General features: G+C 48.4%; 1 protein-coding gene across 2 annotated transcripts in view; it reads right to left on the bottom strand.

Moving 5' to 3' along the window:
* Positions 1 to 10560: 10560 nt before the first annotated feature.
* Positions 10561 to 22816, bottom strand: part of Rpn10 (regulatory particle non-ATPase 10) — a 49769-nt gene continuing 37513 nt past the window's right edge. Inside the window, exons 10-11 of one of the 2 annotated variants that reach the window (XM_050193058.3) lie at positions 11000 to 11088; positions 10561 to 10904 (exon numbers count right to left, since the gene is read on the bottom strand). In XM_050193058.3, coding sequence (XP_050049015.1) covers positions 10710 to 10904; positions 11000 to 11088 — 284 coding nt within the window. In that variant the 3' untranslated portion in view covers positions 10561 to 10709. Of the gene's footprint in view, positions 10922 to 10999; positions 11089 to 22816 lie in introns of both variants that reach the window. The other variant, XM_050193063.3, reaches the window with a different exon arrangement.

Here is a 22816-nt window from a genome sequence, read left to right on the forward strand (position 1 = left end):
GTCTGGTGGCCACCCTAAATAGTTGTAGACGTTTTAGTTTATTTTGGCACAAAACGTTTTCAAGAGTTCAAAACGTCTTGTGTTCAGTGGGTTTATCGGACGAGACATTCATTTGAGGGATCGCCAGCCATTTGTGCGCAGGCGCGAGTAACAGCCGTCATGAGAGAAAATCTGGGGTCTTTTGCTCCTTGCATATGACTCTGCCTAGGCACTACGGAGGAGGTTTCTGCACGTGTTGTATGCATTTGTCCCCTAGGCATGCCGGCATTGTGGAGTGCGGTCGAGTTTGTTTGCGCTTCGCCGCTGGCTGCCCGCCCGGTGAGGCAGTGGGCATGGAGGCCCCATTTGGTAATCGCTGTCTGAAGGGGCAAGGTTCTGATTGGTGTTGTGTAAGTCGCGGGCCGCTTCTTTGCATTATTGCATTTTTTACAAGCACTGCTCCAGGAGGGCACATGTAACTGGCAAACAGAGGCCTCAGGAGAGCGCCTGAGGTTATAATAAAGCAGGCAGCACAGGATCTCCAGGGCACCCAAGGGGTAGCGCAGCAATCAAAGCTGGAGGCCTGCGCGTGCCAAGGGTGTAAAGTGGAGAGCCAATTTTTTTGTACGAACACTCCCTAGCCTCTGCGAGCCACAACCCATGGACCAGTCCAGGTTCTAGCTTTGGTGTCCTGGAGGCGCCGCCAATAATGACACTTTGTTAAAATTAGTAAAAAAAACAAATAAATATAGTTAGGTCCAGCCGCGCCCCGCGACTTCTGCAACACCATTCAGAACTTTGCCTGTGAAGGTACGTCGGACAGACTTTCTTGCGCCTGCAGTGCTGGTGCTGCGTCAGTCATCACTGGTGGCCTTAGAGCCACTTGCGTTCAACTGCGATTGCTAAGGCCCTCTGCCTCCTACATCTTCAATATACGCGGCCTGGGCTCTACTATGGTCGCTGCTGCTCCCATGGAAACATCTGTGATGTTATTTCCAAGGTACATGGCCGTAACGCGAGAAGGCTATGGCCCGTTATGACTGACTTAGCACGAGCGCCGCAGGTGCTAGACAGTGTCGACACAGCGGTCGTGAAATCGGGCGTCAGTGCCCGCTGCTTCAGCTACTTTACCGCGCAGGCAGCCAGGGTCAAAGCATAAACAAACTCGAGCCCATTCCGCAACACTGGTATCATTGGCAGCGGTGCAAGGCCATTTTTTAGTTGGCGGTGCCAGCAGCGTAGAAACCGAAACCAGAAATTTAAAAAGCTGTTTTTTACACCAGTCTTTGGTAAACTGGTTGAAATTCTGGCTTTTTCACACTAAGGTCCGAGACGACCGAATACAGAGGTGATGAAAGTGAGAGAACTACAAAACATTTCTGCTCTTCAGCAGACATATTTGAAAAAAAATTGGGCACATATCTAAAAGCGTCTATACTGAGTGTGTATAATTCCTTTCCCAACAATTATGCAGAGCCTTGCTGTTGCGTCGTAGTCGCAATTGTGTTTTCTTTTTTGCTATGCCTTGGTTTTTATGATATATATTTCCATTGAGCAAAAAGTCAGTGAATTCGTCTAGAATTGCTAAGCCAGCACGTACGCCAGTGACTAGCTATGTTAACCTTGACCCACCATGGTTGCTTAGTGGCTATGGTGTTTGGCAGTTGAGCACGAGGTAGCGGGATCGAATCCCGGCTACGGCGGCCGCATTTCCATGGGGGCGAAAACACCCGCGTACTTTAGGTGCACGTTAAAGAACCCCAGCCGGTCGAAATTGCCGGAGTCCTCCACTACGACGGGCCTTATAATCAGAAAGTGGTTTTGGCAGGTAAAACCCCAGAATTTCTTTAATGTTAACTTTACTTTAACATGTTCTGAATGATAGTGTTTATACATGTGCTTTAAGTAAAAAAAAAAAAAAAAAACATCTCTTCTATGATACTTTTGCTGCGTTCAGCGCTTAGCTGTCAACCAATCAGCAGATGTTATAACTCAGCTTAGCGACTGGACTATAAGTGAAATCCCTTGTTTTGAATATTATTCACCCTTTGCTTATGTAACTTTTCTTATGTCCTTTTTCCCTGAAGAAAAAAGAATGAAAATACTCTTCTTTTGTGTGCAGCAGGTGAACATTTTTTTTTAACAGCCGAGACAAGATGCAGTAGAAAACAAATTTGCTCAATTTGGTAACTTGTAATCACCAGGTTGAATGAACAAAGTGTTGATTAGTATAAATGCAGGCATTGCTTGGATGCACATTTCAAAAAAAAAAAAGTTTTCTTAAGCTGCACATCGAAACTGTGTTATAGTTCATTGCATCTTTAGGTGTCGGTTGCATTCAATTTTTATATCAAAGCTACAAAGAAACAGCACCATGCAGTAGACATGTAAAATATATTTTTTAGACGTAAAAATGTTGAAAAACTCCTTCGAAAACTTCCAACTGGCATCTAAAACACATCAGGGCAGAAATTTTTATCTTTTTTACGAGTTCATTCTCAAGCACTGATGGCGCTATCAGACATATCGCCTATTCTACCCGCAAGTACAGTGCCCATGACCCTCAAGCCGTGATTCTGATGTTCCAAGGCCGCCGCGCATGTTTTTTCTAGTTGCGCCGTATTGCGCTTTCGAAGGAGAACTTTCGGAATTCCACGTTGAGCTGACTGGTGACTACATGCATGCACAGACACGTGGAGAGCAGGGTTGCCTTTGTATTGTGTTGCTTAATTGCTCCTCAACTTGATATGATTCTGTCTGAGACAGGGAACAGAATTAAACAAGATAACGCAAAATGTCAAACGAAGCTGGATTGACTTAAAAAGGAAATCTTTATACCTATTTAAATGGCGCGCCGATCTCGCCGACAAACATCGGCGGCACCACGCCAACACCTCGGCGCAGACCTCTAGCCACGAGACGGTCATTTGAATAGCCACCATAATTTGAGCGATTGCCAGCCATTAGTGCGCAGGTGCGAGTACAAGCGGGTGCGAGGGAGAAAATGTGGAGGCTTTTGCTCCTTGAATATCTGACTTTGCCTAGGCACTGCGGAGAAGTTTCTTTACTATAGTGTTGCAAGTTTGTCCTCAATGTGTTTCAGCATTGCGGAGTGGGGTCGACTTTGTTTACACTCCAACACTGGCTGCCCGCGTGGGGAGGCAGGTGGCCCGGACGCGCCATTTGGTGATCGCTGTCTGAAGGCACTGCGGCAGAGGACCGGAATGCTCTCCTGGTGCAGTAGCTTTGCTCTTGGCAGGCTTTTCATATGCAGCTGTCCGCGACTTTTCAGGAGCATTTTTGAGTCGTCCCCTTTGAGTGAAACGTACAGTGCCTTTTCAGCAACCGCGGCTGAACACTACTGCCTGATGCCACGCCGTGAGGATTATTGGCTTTGCGTCTCGCCCACGTTAGGTTTGGTTGGATTAGCGTAAGAGGCGTTAGGGTAGCGTGACGTATTATCATGGTGCTTGCAGGGGCGTGGAGTGTCACCGGCGGCCTTTCAGCCGCTTGCGTTCAACCACGGTTGCTAAGGCGCTCTGGCTTCTAGATTTGTAATACATGCGGCCCGGGCTCTACTGCAGTCCCTACTGCTCCCACGGAAACATCAGTGATGTTATGTTCAAGGTACATCGCCGTAAGGCGCGAGAAAGCTATGATCCGCCACGACTGACTTGGCACGAGCACTGCAGGTGCGAGACAGTCTGTCCGACATAGCGGTCGCCAAATGGGGCATCAGTGCCCGCTGCTTCACCTATTTTACCTTGCCGGCAGCCAGCGTCCGAGCGTAACTCAACCCCACTCCGCAATGCTGGCACGCTTACGGACAAACACATACAACACGCACTAAGAAACCTCCTCCGTAATGCCTTGGCAGAGTGATACATTCAAGGAGTAAAAGCCTCCACATTTTCTCTCTTGCGCCCGCCGCTCTTGCTCGTGCCTGCGCACAAACGTTGGGCGATCCCTCAAATGACCGTCTCGTTGCGCCACCTCACGTTGCCTAGCAACCACCTGCGAGAACACTGAGCCACGTTACGTCCTTGCACCCCACACGCATAGGGCGGTGTCGTGACGTCAGAGGCGAGTAAAACCTCGGAACAGCTGGTGCGGCACACACCTCTCGCCTCCTCTACTCCATGTTGCTGCCATGGGAAGACCGAAGAAAGTCCGGACGCCCGAAGAAGTGGCTTACCAGTATGAGCATCGTACTGCCAAGGGAGAAGCGATGCGTCGCCGCCGAGCTGATCCGGAACACCATGCCGAAGCTGTGGTTGACAAGCGACACAAGGTCGAGGAACCCGAGTTTCAGTACAGGGAACGCGAAAGTCAGCGCCTGAACACTAGAAGTCGCTGAGAAAGTGATCCCGGCCTGCGTCTGCTTGAAAACTTCCAGCATCAAGCCCACCTAGACAACTTAGCAAAACCTAGAAATAAGTTGGGCAATCCTACCATAACCTTTAAAACCTAGAAACGACTTAGCTAAGCCTACCAAGAACTTACAAAAATCTAGCATAACCTTGCAAAACCTACAAACAACTTATAGTCGGATACAACTGAAGTCTGCAGTGAAGCCCCGCCCACACCCTCATAACCGCCAGCCACTGTCCTTCCGCGAAGCTGCAAATAGTTCGTACTTCAAACTTTCCGTTACCTAAATAAGACGGTAACCACAAAAATAAAATTATAAGCGCGTAATTTTATACATTTTCACTTGTCTATTATAGCGGAATGGTGAATTCTTTATTGAGATGAAATAAAACACTCCGCTGCAACTTATTGCCACGTTTCACTTCAGTTGGCAGTGAAGTTTCACGAGTAAAATGGGCTCAGCAGTGAAACTGTACCATGGACTTTTGAAGAGTGATATTCTCAGACTCCATACACTTCGTCCATGTCTGTTGCACACCTCATCGCTTCCACCGATCAGAACAGCAGACGCTCCGGAGGTATCCAGTTATCATGATCAGCCCATTGTAAGTCCACTGCAGGATGAAGGCCTCTCCCTGCTATCTCCAATTACCTGCGCCAACAGATTCCAACTAGCACCCACGAATTTCTTAATTTCTTCACCCCATCTAGTTTTGTGCCGTCCTCGACTTCCCTTCTCTTGGTACCCATTCTGTAACCCTAATGGTCCAACAGTTATCTAACCTACGCATTGCATTACCTGGCCAGCTCCATTTTTTTTCTCTTTATGTCACTTAGACTATCGGCTATACCCATTAGCTCTCTGATCCAAATCGCTCTCTTTCTGTCTCTTAACGTTATGCCTAGCATTCTTCGTTCCATCGCTCTTTGCGTGGTCCTTAAAGGGGTGGAGACATGAAAATTTTCGTTCATGCGTTCTTCGATTCAACCGTATCGTACTGCTTCAGGAAGCACGATACACAGCGCGGGATTCATATACAGTAAAACCTCGTTAAACCGTACCCGCTTAAACAGTATCGTTTTAAAAGTAGTAAAGTCAAATCCCCGGCTCAGCGGCCATTGAACATAATGTGTTTTGTATCCACATAAACCGTACCAGCTTATTGCGTACGCATCGGTTAAAACGTAGAGTTTCAACTTTTCGTCGCGCAAACACGGCGGTGCGTCGTCTCCATTGGGCGGCCCAGCAGAACAACAAGCCTCAGAGATCAGAACAACGGCCTCCAAGTGCCCTGTGCGTTTGCGCGTGAAGCCACATCAACATTAGCATCATTTCGACACTGTGCCAGAGAGCGTTATGGCGTCGTGCAAGCGAGGACTTGCGTCATTCCCAAGCTCGGATAAAAAAAGACGCCGGGTGCTCAGCATAGAAGAAAAATTAGACATCGTCCGTGCTATCGAACGTGACACGAAGAAGTCGGCGCTGGCATGCGACAAGGATCTGCTGTTGACTACGGTGTATGGCATTTGGAATGCGAAGAAGTTGCTCAGCAGCACTGCTGTGACCGTGAAGACGTCGGCTACGTGGTTCGACTTTTCGCAATCGTTGCCTCTGTTGTTGCCGAAGTGTCGCCTGGCGACAGTGATAAGGACGACACGGAAAGCGACAGCTTAGGCGATTCAGGCCCGACAGTGGCAGAAGCTACGCGTTACGTCAGCCTAATGAATGCAATCGTCGCGACGAGAACAGGGGCGCGATAACGTAACTCTATTCCAAGCGAAAAGTATTCCAAACTCCGGCACCCAGGAATGAAAATGCACCCCCGGGACTTCCGCAGCACTACTGCGCGCGTGCACGGAGAATACGTAATGCCAACGAGGAATCTGCCATGCGAGTGTTTGCCGAGAAGAGGGGGCTGGCTGAAAAGCTGGCACGCAGCTTCAGTAAGTTTGAGGCCGCTGTCGTCGTGCTAGGCCGCCGCGGCATCAAACGAAAATAACACTTTTGTCGCGTGAAGTGAATAAATACTGCATGTTTTTTTCCCCTTTCATCGCACTCTCTCCGAGTTCCGTTTTCGACAGGTAAGAGGGCGATCTCATGCTATTTCGGTTAAACAGTACTACCGTTTAGTACGTAGTTTTTCCTAGCTCCGTCCAACTATGGTTTAACGAGGTTTCACTGTATACCCAATAAATAATTTAATAATAGCATTATTATACCGAGCCATTTCGGTTTCTGGGCTCCGGGTGATGCTATGATGTTGTAGGAGAGGAAACTCAACACGGCTTGGTCACGTGGGTCACAAAAAATAGTGATGTAAAACTATGCTGCGTCGTCTGCTCGTGCATATGCATGCTCTGCCAGCAGAGGTAAACAACTGGCGACTCGAAGTGCATGTCGCGATTATTATAATTGTTGCGAAGAGTGACAACGGTAAGAAAATATTGCAGCTTCTGAGAGTCTGTGATTCATTCCAAGCGCCGTCAACTTTAGCTTTGAAGTGAATTGGAAAAGGCCTAGCGATGATATAGCCACCATAGCTGAGTGATCAGCGGCGGCGAGGCTGCCGTCAGTGCCAAAGTGACCACTCCTCCATCGGTAATTGGCCGCTTCGCCATACGGGTCCTCAACGGCAAGGAAATCTCGCCATTCGCGAACAAAACCGCCGTCGCACTGGGCCTCGCGAACGGCAAACGGCATGCGGCGCGTTGCCGCGCCGGTAACGTGGACGGGCCTTTACACGTTGAGAAACGCCAAGTGAATGAGACTGCTCCAAGCTGTCGAACCATGAGACTTGCAGATGCTACGTCAACTGCTCTCCGCTACAGCACTGTATGTCTCGGTTAGCTTGCCTATCACGTGAGGGCTTATTTCCCATCATCCCATTCCTCTAAATTTTGTATGACTAAGCTTCAAGATTGTCACGTGATGCTCCCTTCTAGTACTCATGGAGGTAGAAACCTTCGGGCTAGACGAGACGTTCATTTGAGGGATTGCCAGTCGTTTGTGCGCAGGTGTGAGTAGGAGCGGGCGCGAAAGAGAAAATCTGGGGGCTTATGCTCCTTGAATGTATGTCTAGGTACTACGGAGGAGGCTTCTTAGCGAGCGTTGTAGGCCCTAGGTGTGCCGGCATTGCGGAGTGAGGTCGAGTTTACGCTAGGACGCTGGCTGCCGGCGCAGTAAAGTAGGTGAAGCAGCGGGTTAAGTGGCGCATCGTAGCTTTCTCGCGCCTTACAGCAGTGTACCTCGTAAATAACATCACAGATGTTTCTGTGAGAGGAGTAGCGACCGTAGTTGAGCCTGGGCCACATATATTGAAAATCTAGAGTGCCCCAGCAACCGTGGTTGAACGCAAGTGGCTGAAAGGACGCCGGCGACGATAACCGACTCGACACCAGTGCTGCAGGCGCGAGAAAGTCTGTCCGACTTATCTTCAGTGGCAAAGTTCGGACTGGTGTTGCAGAAGTCGCGGAGCGCAGTAGTGCTGAACTTAGCATCACAAGTTGGCGGCTGGACGTAATTCGATTTATTCGATCGTGTATTTTACTAACTATTGGTGGTGCCTCCAGAAAACCAAACGGCAACACAGACACTAAAGCTGGAGCCCGGACTGGTCCGTGGGTTGGGGCCACGGAGGCTGAAGCGTGGCAGGGGGTATTCGCATAAAAAATTGGCGGACAGCCAATTTTATACACTCCTGGCACGCGCACCTGGCACGCCTGGCACGGGCCGCCCTGCTTCCAGCTTTGATCCTCCCGCTACCCCTTGGGTGCCCTGGAGATCTTGCGCACGCAAGAACTAGGGGCGACGGTACTGTGCATGCGCAGGCGCTACCTCTACTTGCGTCCTTGGGTTGTTGGGGCGGCTAAAAACATTGCTGCCCCCATGCCCCTAAGCGGTCACGTTACCCACGTGACTCTCGCGGTGTACAACTTATGAGAAGCGAGACCAGGCGAGACAAGCCGCCTACCTCGCCACATAGCGAAGAACATGGCTGCGCCAGCGAGGACGTGTGCACGTGTTCATTTCACGGTCGACGTGGTAAAGAAGCTGGTCGCAGAGCGCACCAGCATGTCAAAATTTGCAGGCGGCTTTAAATAAACCCGGACGACAACGGATTATGCTGCACGAGATGCCTAACTACAGTTTACTAAACGTATCTTTGGATTGCTTCGGCTTGGCCTGTGTCGTGACGTAGGCGGGCAGATAAATAATCCGGTATTCGGGTAAACGCAGGTGGACGGGTGGTGCAAAGCTCAAACAAAAACAGCTAATAATGCAGTAACCAAGTATATTCTATTTCACTGCTGGTGTAATTGTGTTGCTGCCAAAAATTTACACCTGCAACAAAGTAAAATACACTTGGTTACTGCAATATTAGCTGTTTTTGTCTGAGCTTTGCGCCACCAGGTGGCTGCAGGCTGCTCCCGTTTACGGCTCCACTTCAATACCCCCGTCGGCCTGTATTTACCCGAATAGCGGACACTCTAAACCTCTCTATTAACTGCTTTTAATAAAAATAGTTTAATGTGCTTTACTTCATATGCTTGATTTCATATTTTAAAAAATGACAACGCAGCCACAATCAGACGATGGTGCTGCGAGCGCATGCAACCTCAGTGGCTTGCGTTTGGGGCCGCTAATCTATAACATGTTTCTACTTGCGAATGCAAACGCACCCAAGCGCTAGGGGCCCGAACGCCTTGCATCCCCTACCTCAGGTGCTCTCCTGAGGCCTCCATTTGCCGGTTACATGTGCCCTCCTCGAGCAGTGCTTGTAAAAAATCCAATCTATCGACACGACAGAAAAAGGGACCCGCAACTTATACAACACCAGTGAGAACCATGCCCCTTCAGTCAGACACAGCGATCATCAAATGAGGTGTCCATGCCTACTGCCTCACCGCACGGTCAGCCAGCGGTGGACCAAACTTGACCGCAAACAAACTGGACCTCACTCCGCAAGGATATAGGCTAAGGAATAGATGCCTTTCTTTCTCTTTAATTAGTTTTTTTTCTTATGCCGCTGAGATTGCCAATGTATTGCGACCGCACTGTCAGCTTTCATTCTCCAATGTTATTGTACGGTTCCCTTTGTAGAACGAATATTTTGTTCTTCAAGCTGCATATACTTATCTCTCGTGTTAATTTTTGCGCGTACAGTTTTCTATTAATAGGTCTTGCGAAACACAGACAGAAAAACATATAACTTCCTGCTTGCCGCTTCAAACAAATAAAACATATCTGCCCCATCTGGCACCCTGTACTCAGATTTATGGGAGTATTCTTATACAAAAAAAGCGCGTTGTGACGTCGTCTCTCTTCCGTCCATGTTCGCTACCGCTAAATGTGCTTTCCAAGTCAGTTTACCAACACGCCCAACAAATGCCAATTAAAAAACCGGAGAGCAACATCCCATTCATGTTTGTCTTCCTCACCTAACAGAATGTGGAGCAATTGGTACGGATTCTTTTATTGCGGTCGGACCTCGGGCGCCTAAAACAGTTTTAGGTAACCACTATATAGGCTAATTTTTGGAAAGTAAGCCGTGTTTGTTCTCGTAGTGCCACATCACACTTTTGGAGGAAAAGTTTCGGAATCCAACGTTTCGCTGGCTTGCGACGACAAGCATGCGCAGACGCATAGAGAGCAGGGTTACATGTGTTTATATTGTGTTATTCATTGTTCCCCTGCTTGACAGGCAAAAGAATGAAACAAGACAACACAAAATCTCAAACGAAGCTGGATTGACTTCAAAAAAAGTGCTATGTTCACCCAAATACATGCTAAATAATGATTTGGCCATGATTACGCACTCGCATCACACAAGCTTAATTTGCATGGAGAGACAGTTTATAATTTAGCCAAGCGAGGAACATGGAATAGTACTGTCACATTCATTACGACTTGCAACTCGCTCCTAGATCGAGCTGGTGGTGCTGACTTGCCACTTGTTGGTACATGTTTTTCAGACATATGCCCAGCGCTCCAAATTAGCATATTATGGCCTAATAGAAGAATTTGCCAAACACATATTTGGTTTGTGTGCAATGTTTTCAACCTAAGGCTACATGCTATACTATGCTTGTGCGCATATGAAGCAGGCAGAATAAAAAACTGCAAAAGAAATTCTAAATGAATATTCAGTTCTACTGCCATCATATGAAAAAAAGTTGATAGAAACTGACAAACACAATAACAAATAGACATTTGTAGGATGACAACTGCACATCCCGCAAGTAATGGGAAACATGCCTTTATTATTTTAGTGCGTGTTGTCTTAAACCGCTAGTGGTAGAAAAAAAAAAAGGGACGTTGGCTGCAAAAAGGCAGGGCCAAGTCAAGAAGACAGTGTGGGCTACTGCTTATCCTTGCTTGACTTGCCCTTGTCTTGGGCACCCTTATCCTTCTTGGCCGTGTCTCCCTGGGTGAGTTCTCCAAGTGCGTTGCGGACAGTCTCACTCTGGGGGTCCACACCAGGGAGGTTTTCGAGGACATACAGGAGGAAGGCGGGGTCTCGAATCATCTCGTAGTCTTCGGACTCTGCCTCATCCTGCACAACGGCCGTCACTGAAGCTTCAACGGGTTGAAGAGCACAGCTCAGGGGCAGGCAGAATACTCGCCACCAACCAATTAGCTGTGGCCTACCTTCTTGGGTTCTTCGGATTCTTCCGTCTCCATGGGCTCCTCCTTGACCACTGCTGCAGCTGTCCCCCCTGTAGATGGACTGTCCGACTCTGCACGAGTGAAATTACCCGTGGCATAATGAGGCCATGGTTTGGTTTGTTTTTATACAGAATTGGTTTGAAGACTTGAAACTTAAATTCCGTTAAAAAATAGTCTGAAAAGAAACCATGGGCTAATGACCATTTTCAAAATCGTAAAGCTAGCTCTTTGCAACTAATGGCAGTGCGGGCACTTTGCAAACAACGTGTACAAGCATAGTTTGCTTGCATTATGAGATGGTAAATGTAAAGGGGGCTCTTTTGATGAGAACAATAACCTGTGCCGCCATTAGTTAGGCAAATCTGCACTGCAGAGAAGTGCATTTGCAAATTATTACCTTTATTACTTTCAGATATGAACACTTATTCTCGGGCAAAAGTGGCTCAAATACTACACGAATTCCGGGGTTTTATGTGCCAAAACCACAATATGATTACATGGCATGCCGCAGTGGAGGACTCCGAATAAATTTTGACCACCTGGGTTTTTTATGTGCACTCAATTCACAGTACATGGTCATTTTTGCATTTCACCCCCACCGAAATACAGCTGCAGTGGCTGGAATATGATCCCATGACCTCAGGCTTAGCACACACACTAACGTAGACCAATTGGCCCATTGCCCTGGCTGGATGCTCACTGATGTTAGTAAAGCAGAGTGCCTAAGTACCAAACCAGAATGCGTAAGCCATATTTTACAAACTTTTTCCTTTCTTGTCCACCACACAGTAAGTGACACTGGGAATAACGATGATACATTGGGCAAAGATGCTTTTGTGTTACACTTTCAGACATCAGCATGAACACCTGTCCAGTACAATGGCTCTGCCATTAACCCTTTGAAGGTTTTTGCCGTACATGTACGGCGGCGGTTTTCTGTCCCTCAAGGTCTTTGCCGTACGGGTACGGTTTCGACCCTCCGTTTGAAATTTCGCGCCATAATGACGATACGTGCTCACTGGGAGGTGCTGCCACCTCTTAGGACTTGCAAGAAGCATTTGAAATTTGGGCTACCTTCTTGTGGAGATAAACAGAACTGATTTCTAGCTTCAGCGCATCGCGCAGACTGCGGCTACACCCCTTTTGCGGTTTCGGTTTCGCCGCGTGATAGCAATGGAGGCGCGCGAAACGTCATTTTTCTCTTTGTCGGCACTCTCTTGCAGAGGTGGTGGAATTTGATTTCTATCTTGATTGGCGCTGCTCTTAGCATGTTTATAACCGCCACTCGTGAGGTATTCTCGCTCTCAGCGGCAACGCGCTTACGCGAGAGGGTGCCTCAGACCTCTACCCAAGGCAGCCGCACGCAGAGATGTCATGTGTGCGCCAACACAACTCGTCGCTCCAAGAGAAAAACATACACACATTTTAGGTGTGCAGACTGCGATAAGGCGCTGTGCGAAGACCCATGTTTCAAGGAGTACCACACTCTGAAATACTATTGAACATTTTGCAGTTCTGAGTGATGCCGACACCCAAATACTGTTCCTAATTTTTTTTTTTACTATTTATTCCCGACTTTACACATCTTGTACATTCAAGATATGCAATAAAGTAATTTGACCACCTGAGAAAGTTTATTTTCAAAATAATTCGAGCCTCAAAGGGTTAAGAAAAATATGGAATATATTTAATATTTTTAATAATAATAAATATTAATTATTATTAAATAGTGACAAGGACTATTCATTCACAAAGGCATCATGTATATTTTCCTCAATGCGGACAAGCTGATCAGTTATGGATCTACCTTCTCTGAAACCACACTGTAGGAGGAGGAGGGGGAATAAACTATATTAGGACAGCAGATTTGAGACCTAGGCCTCTCTACCTAGATGACGGCCTCAAGCCCTTGGGCCCTGGCGGCATCTTCGGCCTGCTGGATTGCCTTAGTTGGTCTTCCAGTGCACAGCTGAGCAATGCGGTCTCCCACTGCTCTCTCGTCTTGTGCATTTTATTCCGTGTGGGTGTCCGAGGACAAGCCCAAACCGTATGTTGAAGGTCTGCCCTTTCTTGACAAAATCTACATCTATCCATGTAACGGTCCGGGTAGTAGCGGTGGTAGGCCACCAGGTTCGGATATGTGCCTGTAATAGGTGCCATGCCGTCGCTTGCCATGTATTTAGCGAAGAGCGTGCCGGGGGAAAATGGGCCCTTCCCAATTTATAGTGTTTGGTGATCTCGGTAAAACTTAAAATCTCGGTAAGTTGGTTAAAATTCTCAGCGCTCCCAGCGAGATTCTTCCTTTGGCATAGTTCTTGACGGCTGTCTTGGAGTCGCTAACTATGATGTCAGCCTCTGTGGAGGCTATTGCCAATGCTGTGGCAGCCTCCTCCGCCACCTCTGCCTTTCCTGTTTTTACAGTGCCACTAACTCTGGAGTCACCCTCTAGACTCGTACCAACTATCGACATACTCTGTCTATTTGCATACTCCGTCGCGTCCACATAGACCACGTCCCTGGCAGAACAGAATCTTTTGTGGAGAGCTCTCGCTCGTGCAATCCTTCTATCTTGGCAAAACTCCGGGTGCATGTTTCTGGGGATTGGGGGTATTGAGATATATTCCCTTATTTTTCTTGGGATGTCTCTCTGCTCTCCGTGCTGTGCTTCAAAGGTTATTTCGATGTCGTCCAAGATTTGTCTCCCCGTCAAACTCTGTGCAAGTCTTTCACACTGCGCTACTCTCTGGGCCTCAATAAGTTCGTCTAGTGTGTTGTCAGGAAGTCCCAAGGCTTTGCTGTAGGTGGTCTAATATTTTGTTACCTTCAAGAAAATGAAGGAGGCGCCGGTTAACCATTTTCTCAAAGAGAAAGTTGCACAGGCAACTTATGAAGGCTATAGGCCTATAACTAATGGCCGAAATTGGTTCCTGGCAGTCTTTGAGAATTGGAATGACTATTGCTTCTTTTCAGGCAGATGAAATATGCCCAACAGAAAATATGGCATTAAAAAGTCACAGTATTGCTTTGTGGGTTTCAGGGTTTAAATGCTTCATCATGTCGTAAAGTATTCGGTCTTATCTTGGGGTCAACTTATTACAATTACGTGAGGCCTGAAACTAAATGCATAATTGTACTGTTAATTTGTTCCTCTCCAATCCAGAAGCAGTTGCGCTGCTTGTTGCCGATACCTAAGGAAATGCAACTGAGTAATGGGATGAACTGGAAATGTCCTCAAAGTGGGATCCTAGAAAATCGGCCTGGTCCTCGAGAGTATATCCCCGAGTGTTTAAAAAATGAGTTTGCCGGCCTTTTACTTGATTAACTCTGTTCCAAGCTTTCCTTTCGTCTGTATAACAGTTCATGCACAATATGTATTTTTGCCAGCTCTCCCTTTCGGCACTGCAGCGCGTTCTACCCGAGACTATTTTCTTGACAATTAGGTTCTATGTACATAGTTGGACCAATTATTTTGGGTATACACATTGTCACAGACAAAGCCACAAAAGACACAAAAGCGCTCTGTCCTGTGTTGCGCTGTTCTTGTTTTTATTCAGAAGACTTCAGTTGGCGCTACAGATCTTTTATAAAGCTGTCCTGGCACCTTCGTCGTCTTCTACTGGGGGCCACCCAACATGCCTAGCATGTGGTACCGAATTGCACCGAGTGGCTGGCTGTCAGTTGTGTCGAGGCCGTGGCATTACCCCCTCCCTAGAAGCATTGTTTCGATGCAGAACATTGATGCACTGGAGATTGCCATGGTGATACTGTTAAGGAAGGCGTAGATGGTGAGAGAGGTGTAGAGCTTTGCGGTCAGCGGGAGTAGTACAGCTTCAACCTAGAGACGTGAACGAAATCGGACAAACGTGGGCGTCAAGGACGGCGAGTGGTGCCTTCTCCTTCAGGAATCACTTCGTATGTGACGTCGCTGAGTCGTTGAATGATCCTATAAGGTGCAAAGTAGCGGCGCAAAAGTTTATCTGACCAACCATGCTGGCAGATCGGTGTCCACACCCATACTTTGTCACCGGGTTGATAAAGTGACATAGCGGTGACGAAGATTGTATCGGTCGGCGTCGTGTTGTTGGTAGCAGATACACATTCGTGCGAGCTGGCGCACCTCTTTGGCGCATCGAGCGAATTCAGCAGCATCAGTGACAACACTGGAACAGTGGGTGGGTAAAAGCATTGCGTCCAACGTTGTGACAGCTTCCTGGCCATGCACCAAGCGAAAAGGGGTGAAGGCGGTAGTTTCTTGAACGGCAGTATTATACGCAAATGTAACATATGGGAGAACGTCGTCCCAGTTTTTGTGGTCGACGTTAACATACATGGAAATCATATCAGCGATCGTTTTGTTTAGTGAGCCCATTCATCTCAGGATGGCAAGCAGCGGCTTTGAGGTGAACTGTACCACTGAGAAGCATATTTTCTGTGAGCTGCGCTGTAAATGCTGTGCCCCGGTCCGTTATAACCACTGTTGGAGCACCGTGGTAGAGTACGATACCATGTACAAAGAAGGTCGCAATATCATTAGCAGTCCCTCGTGGGAGAGCTCGGGTTTCAATGTAACATGTAAGGTAGTCTGTGGCAACAGCAATCCAACGGTTACCAGCCCTCGACATGGGGAATGGTCCAAGCAAATCTATGCCAACCTGCTGAAAAGGGATCTGCGGAGGATCCACGGGATGGAGAAGTCCAGCAGGACGCACGGGTGGTGTCTTGCGTGTCTGGCCAGTCGTGGCATGTCTTTCACGTATTGCTTTACGTCATGGCGAAGGTTAGGCCAGAAGTACTTTAGGCGTATGCGTGAAAACATCCGTGCGAATCCCAAGTGGACCGAAGATGGCTCGTCGTGAGAGGCCCGCAGGATGTCGTCACGTAGTGAAGACGGCACTACAAGGAGGCAGGCGGTAGCGGTCGAGTGAAAACCCAATTCGTAGAGGACGCCATCGCGGAGAAAAATAGACGAGGATAACTTGCGGACGAACATATGAGGCAGCTCTGGTAGACAGTTCTCAAGGTAGTCAATGAGAGGCCGGAGTTCTGAATCATCGCACTGTTGCTTGCTGATGTCTGATAATGTGATAATGGAAAGAAATGAGTCCTCTTCATCAACGTCGAATGGCGGCGGTTGAAGTGGAGCATGTGACAAGCAGTCGGCGTCGGTGTGTTTACGCCCGGACTTGAACACTATCGTCATATCGTATTCTTGCAAGCGAAGACTTCAGCGTGCGAGACGGCCAGATGGATCCTTGAGATTGGCGAGCCAGCACAGTGAATGGTGATCTGTCACAACTTGAAACGATCGGCCTTACAAATATGGTCGGAACTTAGCAATTGCCCACACAACGGCCAAGCAATCCTTCTCCATAGTGGAATGGTTTGGTTCCTTTCAGCTGGAGACAAAGTGCGGCTTGCGTACGCAACGACGCGCTCAGCTCTATCTTGCCACTGCACGAGGATGGCACTAAGGCCAACGTTGCTGGCATCCGTGTGCAACTCGGTGTCGCTCTCTTCGTCAATGTGTCCTAGAACTGAAGGTGTGTGCAGACGTTTCTCCCAGATAAACGGAACATTACCCTTTGTTAACCGTTGCAAAGGTTCGGCTATCCGTGAAAAGTTAGCCATGAACCGTCGATAATATGTGCAAAGCCGTAGCAAACGGCGGAGTTCGTGTTTGTTCGACTGTGTTGAAAACGAAGCAACAGCAATGGTTCTGTCGGGGTCTGGTCGAATGCCTTTGTAGCTGACGACATGGCCTAAAAATTTGTGTTTGTCATACCCGAAATGGCATTTTTCAGGCTTTAAAGACAGGCCAGCAGTAGGAATTTCGTCAAGAACTGCTTGTAAGCGCTGGAGATGCTGCTCAAAAGTTTCTGAAAACAATGATATTATCTAAATAGACAAGGCATGACGGCCACTTGAGTCCTGATAGAACAGTTTCCATCATGCGCTGAGAAGTAGCAGGCGCAGAGCACAATCAGAAAGGAAGGACCTTGAATTCGTAGAGTCCGTCAGGCATAATAAATGCGGTTTTCTCATGGTCACGATCATCAACCTCTATTTGCCAGTAGCCGCTGCGAAGGTCCATCGATGAGAAGTATCGAGCATGTCGAAGGCGGTCCAAAGAGTCGTCGATGCGGGGAAGAGGATAAACGTCCTTCGGAATGTTGTTAAAGGGAAGCTGAAACGGTTTTCAATTTCCATGAATTGCTGGGATTGGGAAAAACAGACCTAATAATTTACGGTTCCGAAAGTTTTTTTTCGTTTTGTTAATATAAGGGGCGGAAATCGCTTTCTAAATCACCGGCGCGGACACGCCCCTATCGCTTCCCGGAGCGCCGGGTGAGGTTGTTGCCAGAGGAGAGAACCGGCGAGAGCGGCGTCATGGGCGGAGACAGAGCCAACCGAGCTGCGGACCGGCGTGCTGACATGTGCTGGCATGCCTCTTTCCGTCCTGCGCTTTACTGAACGACGCTACGAGAGATCTGCCGCCGCCGCCGCCGCTCACGTTTGTTTTGCGATTTTCGTAAACTGTTCTTTCCTTCTGTGCTGCGTGAGTGCCTACAGCCAAGGACGCCCAACATGCCCTCGTTCTGTGCGACATTTGGCTGCGCGAACACAGGCGGGCGAGACGATGTGGTGTTTCACAAATTCCCGAAGGAAAAGAAGCTTGCAGCGCAGTGGGTACGTGCGGTGAGGAGAGATAAGTTCGTGCCGACGAAATCAATTGTGCTGTGCTCGGACCATTTCCGCGACAGTGACTATCATCGGAGCTTGACAACGATGTGGGGCAATCGGTATTCCAGTTAAATCGGCGCGACTGAAGCCCGGCGTTGTTCCGTCTATATTCTCCTACAAGAGAAACACCTCGCCGCCTTCAAAAGCGGCCTTCGCCAAGAGGAGAAAGCGTGAGGTAAGGGTTTTAATGTGCACACAGGCAATTTTTTACCAGATGATCACCTTAGTGTCGAACAAACGGTCTACGACGAAGCGAGGTGGAGGCACAGCCGGGAATATGCACCTACGTGCAAAGTAAAGTGCTTGCCGTTTTCATCCCGTTTTGCCTCTCCGCTTTGTCACGGAACACTGTACTATAGCTGTTTGTTCGGCGCTGTTCTGATACGGTGAAATAACTGGCCGGGGGTACGCTTGCGCATTCAGTGATGTTTGTTATTCGTCCTACCTCGCGGTGCCCGCAGATTTAGCTGTTCAGCATTCGTGTTCAAATCTCACGACATGAGGCGTTACGGTAATATTTTCATGCTCGCGTTAGAGTAGTTGAACTCGGCGTGTAAAAACTTCGTTCCGTAGATTTCGCACTCACAGCTTGCTACCAGCAGCGAAATGCCGCAAAAGCGAGCGTCGGCACAGCCGCGCCCGTGGCAAGGCGAACGGGCTCAAATAATGAAGTAACGTTGTGAGGTATTGAAGTTATTAGCGTTCGATGTGGTCTAGCCCAATACAGGCATCGCTGCTTGGCAAAAAAAATTTTCTTGGCCTTGTTCCTAGGAAACTAGCTATGCATCACGCATGGGAAAATTATTATTTGAAAGTAATTACATTACATTACCAGTTACCGCCTTAAAAAAGTAATGGTATTACTTTACGATTGCTTCCAAAAAGTTTTCATGCATACAAGAAGCAAAAAGCAAAGTATAAAGGGACGCCAACCTTTCTTTAAGGTAACACACTTTCATGCCCTCCCCCCATGTTTCTCAACAACACCTCACCACATTACCAACGTTCTGACGCCGTACACAGCTTACTGGTGCATATTTAGCGCAATTACTAAATTACTTTAGCCATGAAATTACAGACAAAATATTTCACATTACTATCACTCGACAACTAATCCATCACATAAATTATTGAAAAAGTATTTCAATTATTGTAAGTAATCGAACTGCTGTCATGTATACTGATATGCTGAAATTCATGACATCCATGCCTTGCACTCTTTCAGATACTAGCAGAGCTCCTTGAGAACCGAGCCCCTGATGAACCTGTTCCACTACCATCACCAATCGAAGATTTTGAAGCAGCCAGCGTGACACAGGCATATAATGAAGAGTTTGAAGCTAAGATTTCCAGGGCGCGAGAAGGTGCACACATCACTCTCGCTGTTGGCACACTCAACATCGTCATTGCCGCCGTTGCTGCCATCGTTTTCCGTATCGGCTGTGGGTTCAAACATGTACGGGGAAAATACAAGCTGTCGGAGACAGCGAGAACGTTCCATCTTACAACTCAGCTATGAAGCCAGAACAGCAGAACCGCGTGCTACCAGAGAGAAAGGAATGGTGCTACGCTCTGAAACGGAGACATGTGGCGGCGCCGACCGGCGACTACCGCCGATGTCACAGCGGCCCCGACCAATCACGGGCAACAGCGGCGTTCGCGCGATGCCCCGAGGCGCTGGTGCGAGTTTTCTTGAAAAAACAGCCGCTTGCGTTTGTTTCCGCCCTTTTTGAACCAGATATTCGTGTTCAGGGGACTCAAAACTGTAGAATGCCGCAGAGAACTCATTTCTTTCGAAAAGTGTTTCAGCTTCCCTTTAAGCTTGCGATAGTCAACGCAAAAACGCAGTGTACAGTCTTTCTTTTTCACCAGAATCACAGGTGACGCCCATGTACTGGTGGAGGGCTGTACGATGTCGTCGGTAAGCATTTGTTGGACTTGATTTCGGATGGCGTCTTGCTCTTTACGAGAAACACGGTAGGCATGTTGGTGCACGGGTCTTTCATTGGGATTTGTAATAATTCTGTCTTTCGCAATAGGTGTTTAGTTGACCTTCGATGTCGAAGCGAAACAGTCCGCAAATGACTGTAAAAGGCTTCGAATGGTAGCTTGTTGTTCACCTGATAATTTAGAATTCACATCAATTTTGCTGTTGGCTGGTACGTCACACTTAAAATCTCCATCATTGTGTCCTACAGTTAAACAAGCAGGAGAGTCGCTGACTGGCGCCAAATAGGCGATGGCAGTTCGTGGGGCGAAGTGCTGGTATTCACAACTGAAACTGGTCACTAAAATCTGAGCAGTCCGTGACAACAGCTGCAAGATGCCGCGGGCTACGCAAACCTGTCGAGCCAACAAGACTTACAGATTGCCTTCAGCGATTCCGAGATGGGGAGGATCATCATCCGTTTCTCAGTGATCAACGCAGTACTCTGGGGTAGTAAAGTAGCGCAGTTAGCTGAAATGCATAGCACCGTGGACTGTGGGCTATAGTCGTCCGAATGAGTTGTGCGTTCGCAGGAAAAAGTGACAAGCAACTCGCAAAGGTTTATGATTGCGCCGTACACCCGAAGAAAGTCTGTGCAGAGTATGACCTGCCTAGAGCACTCTGCCAGTATAATAAATGAACCGACAAATGTGGCCTCATGAATCTGTACCCTCTCAGTGCATTTGCCGATCGGCGTGAGAATATGACCGCCGGCTGCACGGAGCTTAGGTCCTGGCCACGGTGTCATCACCTTGCGAAGTGCAGTAACCAGTTGTCCGCTCAAGACAGAATAATCGGCACCAGTATCGACAAGAGCGGTTACCGGGTGGTTATCTACAGAAATGAGTATGTCTGCTGAAACAGGTTCACGGTTTTCGAAGGAAGGTGCCGAAGGTACGCAGTCGTCGTTGGGGTGTCGCAGCGGAGGATCTTTCAAAGTGCGTTGGACAGCGGCCCCACCCCCGGAGGTCACTGTTATTAGCTTCCCCGACTTGTGCTCGTGGGCCGGTTGCCCACGGAAGCGGAGAACGTAGTGTAGCGGCTAGGTGACGCCGATCATCGAGGAGGTGGTGATCGTGACTGGCGCCTCTGCGGAGACGGAGATCGGGTCATTGGCAGGGACTGTTCAACTGGTGGGAACTGCGCATACGGCAACGAAGGTTGACTGGCCAGATATTGCTGGATTTCTCTCGGGCGCTCTCCCTCACGTGGGCGACGAGCACTGGGGTGATAGTCCTATTCTTCGGTAGTAGCAGGCATGGTACAAGTGGCCCGCTTCACCACAGTGGAAGCAGAGTGGCTGATAGTCAGGTGTGCGCCACACGTCTCACTTTCGCGTATTGATTCGGGGGCTCGTGGACCTATACAGATTTGTATGTGAAGCTTGGCCCTGGAAGTGGCACAGCAGTTCTTCAGAAGGCAGGTTACGGTGGTTCACGGGTTGCGCAGGTAGCCTGACTGCTTGTGCATATGTCAGTACGGGGGCAGCGTCAGGTCTGGTTTCCACGAATGGCTGTGCCTCCTGGCAGACGATATCTGTGAGGGATGTTACGGTCAGTTGAAATCGCACTCCCTGTAGTCGATCGAGCTCCTCACGCACGACACTACGCACAAGCTCTCGAAGTGAACCAGTGCCACAGGGCCACGAGAGAGAAGATGCTGATCCCAGGCTGATTTGGCGATCGTAGACAGAGGAGCGTTACTGATGGGCTCGCTCCATTGTTGTCGCCTCACTGACGAATTCGGCTACTGTAGCTGGAGGCCTTCGCATCAGTCCAGCAAACAGCTGCTCTTTCACTGCATGCATCAGCAGGCGGACCTTCTTCGCTTCTGTCATGCCAGGGTTAGCATGCTTGAAAAGCCGCGACATGTCCTCTACGAACATGGCTACGCTTTCGTTCGGCTTTTGAACCCTACTCTGAAGGGCTAGCTCTGCTCGCTCTTTTCTTGCGCGACTGCTGTACGTATCGCGTATCTGCCGTTGAAATTCTTGCCAGGTGTTGATGGATGGCTCGTGGTAAGCAAACCATTTTCGGGCAGAGTCCTCTAGGGCGAAGTACACGTTCCTTAACTTTTTCTGTTCATCCCTATAATTGACGTCAGCCACACGATCGAAGTCATCGAGCCAGTATTCCACATCCTCAAAAGGCTCACCATGGCAGGGCCGCGGCCAGCGTGGCGTGTGGAGAACCAGTGACGCAGGAGGCTGTCCCGTACCATATGTTTCCTGTGTCTGCCTTGCGGTTGTGGTGGACATCCTCGGCAGATCTTGCAGGCCGTATTCCGGAGGCAGTCTTTCAAGCCGTCAGCTTTTGCATAGGTTGTCCACTTCCAGTTCCTGGGGGTCAGACTACACAGACGCGTACGCAGCAACTCCATCAGTTTGTCACAGACAAAGCCACAAAAGACTTCGGTCGATGCTATAGATCTCTTATAATGCTGTCCTGGCACCTTCGTCATTGTCTTCTACTGGGGGGCATCGAATTGCAGCGAGTGGCTGTCAGTTGTGTCAAGGTTGTGGCAATATTGATGCCGCGTTAGCCATAAATGCCATCAAATATGCCACTGCATCATTGATAGAAAGTGTACAAATGTCATCCCAGGTCTAATTTGTGAGCGCCCTATAGCGTTTTCAGTCGGCACATTCTACTTTCCACAGGGGCACATGTGGAGAGCATTCATCACCTAGTGTCAATGTTATAACAATGGGGAAATGGTGACTCGTATGGATTCTTAATCATGTTTTATTCCAGCTATGGCATGCATGTACCTGAAGCAATCTCGTCTGCCATGCTGTAGAATATGGGTTCTTTTTATTTAGTAAGCATATACACCTGTGGAGAAGAAGCTTTCTATGAAATGCCTTCTCGCATCACAATGAGAATCTCCCTAAACAGTGTTACGTGCATTTAGATCTACTACTACAATATGAAGCTTGGGAAGTTCTCCGATGAAGCTCTGGAATTCTGTTCTGAAAAGTTGATGGCTTGGAGGGATGTATAGACAACTAATTGTGACTAACTTGTCAAACAGCATTGCTCCAATTCCGATTCCCTCAAGGGGCGTTTTCA

Source organism: Dermacentor andersoni, chromosome 1, assembly GCF_023375885.2.
Source record: "Dermacentor andersoni chromosome 1, qqDerAnde1_hic_scaffold, whole genome shotgun sequence".
Lineage (NCBI taxonomy): Eukaryota > Metazoa > Arthropoda > Arachnida > Ixodida > Ixodidae > Dermacentor > Dermacentor andersoni.